At 37.5% G+C, this 10,000-nt stretch overlaps 1 protein-coding gene and 1 long non-coding RNA gene across 2 annotated transcripts in view; one reads left to right on the top strand and one right to left on the bottom strand.

Annotated features, from left to right (window-relative positions):
- Window positions 1-2,716, bottom strand: part of LOC137615352 (uncharacterized) — an 8,096-nt gene extending 5,380 nt beyond the window's left edge. The window contains exon 1 of the mRNA XM_068345167.1: window positions 2,624-2,716. Coding sequence (XP_068201268.1) covers window positions 2,624-2,625 — 2 coding nt within the window. The 5' untranslated portion in view covers window positions 2,626-2,716. The remainder of the gene's footprint in view (window positions 1-2,623) is intronic.
- LOC137614719 (uncharacterized) overlaps window positions 1-10,000 on the top strand; it is a 114,591-nt gene that overhangs the window by 17,208 nt on the left and 87,383 nt on the right. The gene's annotated exons all lie outside the window — the stretch shown is intronic.

Below are 10,000 nucleotides of genomic sequence, written 5' to 3'. Positions count from 1 at the left end.
TGCTATACGGGCGGCTGGCGACGGCGAGTACTGCTGCAGAAGGTATGTTTTGAGGGCGTCATACGCTATTGGGGTGTCTCCTTGTTCACAAAACCAGTCGGATATTTCAGGGAAGGTGTCCTCGGGTATCGCTGCGAGAACATAATCCGCTTTGGTGGTTGAGCGAGTCACGCCCTTGTTGCCGAACTGGACTTCTGCGCGCTGAAACCAAGCAAACGCCTCTCCGCTGGCGAATGACGAAAGTTTCAATGGTGCGGCGCCAACTTCCGTGGAGTACGCCATATTATCAATGACGGAGGGTGGGGTGGGGGGGTGGAAGGCGGGAGGAACGAGTCGACTTCCGGGGTCACCAATGTGACGGGCCGAGAGAGGCTGTGACTAAGAAGGTAGGATGAAAAGTGAGTAACTTTATTACAGAACATCCGTTTATATATACATAAACTCCAGGCAAAAAGGGCATAAGAAACATAACAGGCAATTTCATGTTCAACCGACAACCGCACCGGTCAACAGTTAACGGTGAGAAAAACAGACATGTTATTTCAGGTCCTTATCAGTGCGAGGGGAGAGCAAAGATACAAGCATAATATATAGAAAAAAGGAAATGTCATTACTATGTATGATCGTGTGACACGGTTTGTACAATTGAGAAACGATATTTGGTTAGGGCTCTAGTGAGGTCAAAACTTGAAAGAAGGATTCACAATTGCACTTCTCCACTTATGATGTCCTTGAAAAGAGATTGAAAAGTATAAAAAGGAAATTTGCAGGATTCAGGTATTATTATCAATCTCTCTCTCAATGGTTTTTATCATCTTACAGAATTTTAGATCATGTAATCTTCGGTATTTGCTAAACGTTGGATTGTATGATCCATGACCAATATTCACAGGATTCAGGTATTATTATCAATCTCTCTCTCAATGGTTTTTATCATCTTACAGAATTTTAGATTATGTAATCTTCGGTATTTGCTAAACGTTGGATTGTATGATCCATGACCAATATTCACAATAATGAATAACTGAAATGGCTCTTTTTTCCTTTGTCTACACATACACAGAATAGTCTGTCCTATTTCCACATTCTCCTCTGTCGTCATGCACCTAACAGCAATGAGATTACCAAACAATTCCTCTCTACTCAAAGGGTTAACTGCTGCACTGTTTTTGTTCAGTTGCCATTTTCCTCTTGGTAAGGATATAAGAGACTCTTTAGCTGTGGTAAGCAGCTCTTCTAGATCTGGAAGGATACTCCAAAATCAAATCATTGTTCTCTAGTCTTGGGTAGTGCCATAGCCTCTGTACCAAGGTCGTCAACTGCCTTTGGGTAGAGTTCTCTTGCTTGAGGATACACTCGCGCACTGTTCTACCTCATTTTTCTTCCTCTGTTTTTTATGTTTTTATAGATTATTATTATTATTATTATTATTATTATTATTATTATTACTTGCTAAGCTACAATCCTTGTTGGAAAAGCAGGATGCTATAAGCTCAAGGGCTCCAACAATAGCCCAGTGAGGAAAGGAAATAGACAGATAAAAGTCATGAACACTAAAAATATAAAACACTAAACTAAATATCTCATACATGAAATATAAAAACTTTGAAGAAACAACAAGAGGAAGAGAAATAATATAGAATAATGTGCCCGGGTGTACCCTTAAGATAAATTTGAATGTTGTTGTTGTTCTTGAAATATTTCAATTGTTCATAATTTTTGTGTACCTTATTTATTTCCTTTCCTCACTGGGCTTCTTTCCGCGTTGGAGCCCTTGGGCTTATAGCACCCTGTTTTTTCTGACTATGGTTGTAGCTTAGCAAGTAATAATGATAACGATAACAATCACTGAAATTTTTCTTTTCAATATACATAAAGATAATAAATCGAAAGTGAATTGAATCTTGCAATCATTCTTCAGTTCTAGGAAGTCATTAAAGATCTAATAGAGTCCATATACTTTTTTACAATATAAATACTGGCAAGCTTTCTTGGACCTTGTTTTCTTTTTTTATTTTTTTCATCAGGAAATCACTAAACTGGGGATTTATAAGACAAGATTTATGTTTCATGTTAACACCGTATGTTGCTAGAAAACTCCAAATCAATTAATTAATCACACTGTATTTCCTTTGGTGGAAGTTTGCCTTGCACGTTAATGCTCTTTCTTATCTTGTTTCTTTCAGATAGGGACACATTTTGAATAATGATATTGACTAACATTCCTTAAAAGGATGTTTTCTGTGAGCTGCGAAATATAGTAGGAGGTAATAGAAAGCAAAAAGCTCGGGGCGGGGGGAGCTTGAAGGTTTCGTACAGCAAACCTAGTGCAAAAATGAATTTATCATTGGATCTGAAAATCTTGATACGGTATAATCTCTAAATTTTGAAGTCCTTCAAAGTTAAAAATCGTCTTGGCATAAGCGAATATTCCATGTCTACTCTGCCAGATGTTAATCTCCAATTAGAAGTATACCGTTGTCTGCTAGATATGCAACGGTAGTGCGGGAGACACCAACATTCAAATTTAGATCGAGAATAAATACACACACACAACACACTCACAAATAATAGTACGAAGAATGAAGTCGATAATCGTATGACTTCCGAAAGCAAAACTTACATTCTTGAATAAAAGAATCGGAGAGGTCGCTGTAGACTCCTTCGCACTCGCCACGAAACTGCTAGAGGGAGGGGCCACACGTATGGTCTTATAAGTTTTAGGGGATGTGGAGGATGTTGATTATCTAGATAGAAAGACGTAACGACTTCTCATGATACCATAGTGCCCAGGCCTCCGTATGGGGGGATATGGTGGGGCCTAATTTCAGAGAGATAAAGTCACCCGACTTCTACAACGCCGCCGTGGCCCACGACCCTCACGTGTGAAAAGTTTGCTGTGGATCATGAAAATAAAAGAAACATTCTTTATCCTTTGTTTTTTCTTTAACTTTTCTAGTTTTTATATTTGGATTTATTAGGAAAATATGTTAGATGACAAATATGTAACTTTATAACATTAAAACAACCAAACAAATATTTTACAGATTAGGTAACTGAAATTTGACGAGCATTTGATTGTTTATACTGATAGAATGAATAATGATACACACATAATTATTCAAATTACTTTTATTAATCACGTTCCGAGAATTTTCATTTTCTTCGCTTTTCTTGATGAACTAATATTCCTATTCAAAACACGAATTCCAAGGAATGCACAATATATAACAAAAGCTTTAATTACTTCTTATGGTAATGTGATGGCATAGCTTTTAAACCTTGATAATCAAATCAGTTATTTTATCTGTTACGCGTTTTCTAAGTTTTAGATATTTTCCCCTTGATGGCAATTAGTTTTCCCATAGTTTTTAAATGATCGGAAAATTCTTCGCTCGATTGCAGTAGTTTTCCACGTTCAATCTTCCTTCGTTGATATATTCCCAAGGAATTCACGTTGAGGAAACTTGCAAGCTTTATAACCACCTACATATTGTAAGCGTCTATCTTACAGCGCATTTTATAATGCTTAGTTTTTTCAATTTTAAGTTCTGCATTGTCCTAATTTTGCAAATCATTATTAAATTCCAATGGTGAACAAAACATCATAGCTGATAGTCACAACTCTTTTTGGGTAGAATTTTCTTCATCCACAAAGATTACGTTATGTTCAACCAGGATTTTTTATAGTTTATTTATGAAAGATCTATTTTAATGTTGTTACTGTTCTTAGTATATTTTACATCAATTGTTCGTTACTTCTCTTGTAGTTTATATATTTCCTTATTTCCTTTCCTCACTGGGCTATTTTTCCCTGTTGAAGCCCTTGGGCTTATAGCATCTTGCTTTCCAAGTAGGGTTGTAGCTTAGATAATAATAATAATAATAATAAAAATAATAATAATACTGAAAAATGAACCTGGTGTCATCATATCTCTTTGAGCGTTGAAGTTTGATCCTAAGAGTGTTGTGTCTTTGCCTAGAATGTAGGATATGATTTGGTGCTTAAATGCAACAGATGATATGTGTTGAATACATGCATCCATCTGTCTTATGTAGTCAGGCTTTGGTTTTAAGACTATCCTGATTTATTCTAATAGTCAGGCCTTCTCCATCATGAGGCTTAATACTACACAGTGTTCTAGAAGTTTTATTCCAGCTGTGACCAAGATGTGGAATAATCTTACTAATCAGGTAGTTGAATCAGTAGAACTTCTAAAGTTCAAACTTGCAGCAAATGATTTTATGTTGAACAGGCTGACATAAGGGGACAGGGCATCTCCAGTTATTTTTCCTCTAAGGATTTAGGGCATCTCCAGTCATTTTTTCTTACAAAGGGTTAGGGTATCTCTAGTTATTTTTCTTCAAGGGGTCAGGTCATCTCCAGTTATTTTCCTCCAAGGGGTTAGGGCATCTCCAGTTATTTTTCCTCCAAGGGATCAGGGCATCTCCAGTTATTTTTCCTCGAAGGGGACAGGGCATCTCCAGTTAATTTTCCTCCAAGGGATCAGGGCATCTCCAGTTATTTTTCGTCCAAAGGGTCAGGGCATCTCCAGTTATTTTTCTTACAAAGGGTTAGGGTATCTCTAGTTATTTTTCTTCAAGGGTTCAGGTCATCTCCAGTTATTTTCCTCCAAGGGGTCAGGGCATCTCCAGTTATTTTTCCTCCAAGGGGTCAGGGCATCTCCAGTTATTTTTCCTCGAAGGGGACAGGGCATCTCCAGTTAATTTTCCTCCAAGGGATCAGGGCATCTCCAGTTATTTTTCCTCGAAGGGGGCTGGGGATCTCCAGTTATTTTTCTTCCAACGGGACAGCCCATCTCCAGTTATTTTTCCTCGAATGGGTCAGGCCATCTCCAGTTATTTTCTTCCAAGGGATCAGGGCATCTCCAGTTATTTTTCTTCAAGGGGTCAGGGTATCTCCAGTTATTTTCCTCCAAAGGGTCAGGGCATCTCCAGTTATTTTTCCTCCAAGGGATCAGGGCATCTCCAGTTATTTTCCTCCAAGGGATCAGGGCATCTCCAGTTATTTTTCCTCTAAGGGATCAGGGCATCTCCAGTTATTTTTCCTCCAAGAGGTCAGGTCATCTCCAGTCACTTTTCCTCCAAGGGATCAGGGCATCTCCAGTTATTTTTCCTTCAAGGGGTCAGGGCATCTCCAGTTATTCATCCTTCAAGGGGTCAGGGCATCTCCAGTAAGTTTTCTTCCAAGGGATCAGGGCAACTCTCCAATTATTTTTCCTCTAAGGTGTCAGGTCATCTCCAGTTATTTTCCTCCAAGGGGTCATGGTATCTCCTGTTATTTTTCCTCCAAGGGGTGAGGATATTATCAGTTTTTTTTTTCCTCCAAAGGTAAGGGAATTTCCACTTATTCCTCCTCCAAGGGGTCATTGCATCTCCAGTTATTTTTCCTCCAAGGGGTCAGGGCATATCCAGTTATTTTCCTTCAAGGGGTTATTCATATCCAGTTCTTTTTCCTCTAAGGGATCAAGGCATCTCCGGTTATATTTCCTCAAAGGGGCATGTCATCTCCAGTTATTTTTCTCCAAGGGGTTATTATTCGTGTCATCACTTAGAACTAAATCTGACGTATGCCCAGTTAAAGTAGTTGTACAGTCGACATTATTCACTAGTCGATATGATTCTAGTAACTCACTAAATGCCAAAGCGTCAGGATTTGATGCGTCGTCCATCCAAAAATTGAAGTCTCCACAGATAACTAATTCGTTTTTTCCATGATAATCATATCAATGAGAGCACCGAAATCTTTAAAAAAGATACTAGTGTTTGTTCTAGGAGGTTTGTAGATTGTTAGAAAGGATATTCTTCTGTTTTTTTTTTCTATATATTCAAAGCTTGTTACACTAATTCTTTTCAACATTTTGAGATTTGAGTATCTTTTATGAATAAAGCGTCCAACACCCCCTCCAGACTTGCCTTCTCTCGGTATGTAAAAGAAGGCATGTGTGGGGGCCTCATTTCAGTGGTCTTTGCCTTGTCCAAGTTATTTAACCAAGTTTCAGATAATGCTAGCATATCCAAATATTTTTCGTTTATCAATTCTCGAATTTTAACAGTCTTATTACCTACAGATTGTATATTTACATAGCCGCAGTTTATGACATCCCTAGTAATGATGATCAGTATTTTCTGCTAGTCTTTTCAATTCCAAGTCATAAGCTTTGCAGTCTCTAGAATTTACTGTGTGGTCACTTGGTTTGTTTAACTTTGCAGTTTATACACTTTGACACTTGCTAATTACACTCCCTGGTGGAATGTCTCCCTGAACATCTCCCCCAGACTTTATTATCATTTTTAAACTTGCAATCTTTTTCAAAATGTCCATACCTCTGACAGTGGTAGCAGGTAATCACGTGGTACCTATCACGTGTGTTATAGATACCCCATCGTAACGAAACTTTGTCCCTATTATCATGAATAGCTCTCCGAAATTCAGGATCACATTTCAGCACATAGTGGATGCCCCCCCACCCCCACCCTCACCCCCCAACCCCCGAGGCATTTTTCTCCAGGACCACACTTTTCTTCTCTTCTATATTTTGGATTTGGTCCAGGCAGCGATTTCTTTGAATCAAAGCATTTACTACATCATCATCATCATTGTATACATTGCATATCATTATTTTTGGTTTTAGTTTTCAGATTTTTCTCGTTTCAGTGTCAGCCACCAATGTCTGAATTTTGTTTGCCGCCTCTTTGCTGATCATATTGTTTGCAAAGTTTACAACAACATTTCCATTCGTAGTTGACCTCGTGTTAAGTATAGGAATTTCTCTAAGTGCTTGTTGAACCCCGTGTTTTCTTTCAGTAATTTTAGTTGTTGTATTAGTTGATATGATTATCAACAGTTTTTTTTCCTTAACTTTGTCAGCAAATGTCGGTTTCTCCCGTTTTGGGTCTATCAGTGTTTGAAGTGTTGCTTTAATTGATTCCATATTCGTGGCAAGAATGTCAACTTTCTCAGTGAGGTCGGTGGTCTGGGTGGAATTTGGTGCGTCTGCGCTAAAGTCCGCAAGTTTGTTTTCCAAGTCATCTATTTTCGCATCTTGTTCATTCAGGGCCAGATCTCTCACGTTCACATCTTCCTTTAATTTTGATATTACTAAATTGTTGTCTTGCTTCACGTACGCAGTGTGGGCATAACCAATCTAGTTTATTAGTGATAGCTGTCGCTATATGCACACATTTCTTATGGTAGAGTCTATTACATTCACATACTATCCATTTTTTCCGTTCTCCCTCCGTTTTATTACATAATAGGCAGACAGTGTTAAGAGCAAACATATTGTACTGTTTCTTATCACTTAGGTTTCTTCATAAGACTAACAAATATCTTTTCAATGATATTCTAAGCGAGAAACAAAGCTAAAACACGACTCGGGGCGTGTATGAGAGAGCTCCACACAACACGTCCACACTCTAGCAGGACCTTCTTATCTTTGCTAGGTAAAAGTTTCTATTTTTATCCATTCCCATTTCAATACGAAATTTTTTATCTTTCTTTCACAGATTATAGTTATAAGAGATAGTCGATAATGCTAGACCTATCTTTGGGTGATTAGTGTGGGGACGTACGGCCTGCCAACTCGAGAGCTCGTGTTGGGTGTTCCAGCCTTGTGTTGTGGCAATCGAAAATCACCCGATCAATAAGTATGGAGATGTAGTAAATGTACGTGATTTTGGACTATATTTGAAAGGTGTTTGTACCAGTGGCGATAGCCCATAATAAAACTGGTGTTTAGTTATATATACATCGCAAACTAACCTCACAGTAACAAAGCTTATCAGTGTTTACATGAGCAAATTATTAGGCGAATTATTTCAGAGTTGTTAGACCTATCCGGAGTCGAGATGCAAGTGGTTAATCTGGTAAGTGAATCGAATAGCGGGAAAATCATTCGAATGGTTGGAGTTTTTATTTTATTTTATTTACCTGTAGTTGGCAACGCTTTTAACTGACTGTCTGAGGAGCTGCGCTCGAGATTCGGGCCGGACAAGGTGAACAAAAGGGCTTGTACTTTTCAAAGTGAGAATGCTTGTGTTCTCAAGCGCGGTTACTTAAGCTATTCCTGAAACTGGTGCTGCGAATTAGTAATTAATCGACAAGGAAATCCTTATCCTTATTCTCTCTCTCTCTCTCTCTCTCTCTCTCTCTCTCTCTCTCTCTCTCTCTCTCTCTCTCTCTAACGAGTGTAAGGGAATGAAGTACTTTTTAACGGGGAGAATAGCCCAGTGAGGAAAAGAAACAAGGAAATGAATAATGATTAGTAGCTAATTTTAAATTCTTTAGACACTGGAATTTTGCTGTGCATCAAACCTTCCGAATTGTTAGTTTTGTCTGTGTTCTGTAATTTCGTTTTGTTGTTGAATGCCAGAATGTAAAGCTCAGTATTACTAACCTTGGTAGAATTGATTGTACGATCTGTCGAAAGTAGTATACCTATAAATATTGCATTATTAACAGGTATATGCTTAGGTATGGCTAGTTTGAACACAAACTTTAATGTTTTATAGACTTCATTCTATGTAAAACCAATTGCTGTAAGTGTAGATGGTTTCAATAATGTTTATACCGTTAATTATTTGAAGTTAAATAAGATTTGATCATTCTCATTTACTTAATGTTATAATGGTGTCAGTTTATGAGACCATTAGCAATTTTTCTCAAACTTTCCTCAGATTCTACCAGACGGAAATACACACACACACACACACACACACACACACACACACACACACACACACACTATATATATATATATATATATATATATATATATATATATATATATATATATATATATATATATATACATACGTACATACATACAGTATATACACTGCATCTTCCTTTAATGGCAGAGTTTTTAGGCTGGTCCTATGATTGCAAAATAATGGGATTCTTCTGTTCGCGGATTAGATGATATTTTTTCTCATTCTAGGTTGTTGTAAAGTTATTATAACATTGGTAGGAAAAGGGTTAATTGTATTATGACTACATAGCCTAGTTTGCTATGCTGGTGAGGAGAATTAGATAAAAAAAAACAGATATTGGTTAGTAAAAATAAAATATTCAGAGGCGTCATTAGTAAGGAGTAAGGAAAGGTCTATAAAGGGTTGTAATGGTGGATTGAAAGATTGGAAAATAAAAGTCAATATACAAAAATTGTAAGAATTCAGATAGGAATGACTGACTCAGTTGTTCAAGCAGTTTGGCTTGCGGGTGAACTTACAAAGTTATTGTATGAACGACTGATGATAAGAAACTTTAGTGCGCAGGAAATTATCCACGATTAATTAAGCAGTTGAATGATAGAATCAGAAGTGACTGATGTGTTCTTTTCTAGAGCGGCCCCCCCCCCCCTGTTATGAGAAATGGCTCAGTGTTTTAGGTATATAGCATCATCATCAGCCGTTACTAGTCCACTGCAGAACAAAGGCCTCAAACATGTACAACCACTTGTGTCTGTGTATAGTTTTTCTATGCCAGTCCACACCAGCAAACTTTCTTTGTTCGTCAATCCATCGTCTACTCTTCTTCCTTCTCGTGCTTCTTTTGTGATCTCTAGGGACCCGTTGGGTTATTCTTAATATCCATCTATTGTCAGTTATTCTCATTATATGTCGCGCCCATGACCATTTATTTTTCTTACATATTACAATATCCTCTACTTTAATTTTTTTCTTATCAATGTTGCTCCTTTTCTGTCTCTTAGTGTTATTCCTATCTTTATTCTTTCCATAGATCTTTGAGATGTAACTAGCTTATGTTCTAAGGCTTTAGTAAGACTTCAAGTTTCTGATGTATTAGTTAAATCTGAAGTGGTCATCTGATTAAATACTTTTCGTTTTAGAGAAAGTGGCATTTTAATTTTCATAATATAACTTTGTTTACCAAATTCTCTCCATCCTATACTAATCTTTCTTTTAATTTCGGTTTCGTGTCCTGTGGGTACACTTACTGTCTGTCTTAAGTACT

Source organism: Palaemon carinicauda, chromosome 21 (assembly GCF_036898095.1).
Source record: "Palaemon carinicauda isolate YSFRI2023 chromosome 21, ASM3689809v2, whole genome shotgun sequence".
Classification (NCBI taxonomy): Eukaryota; Metazoa; Arthropoda; class Malacostraca; order Decapoda; family Palaemonidae; genus Palaemon; species Palaemon carinicauda.
This window is presented reverse-complemented; position numbering and strand designations above follow the sequence as displayed.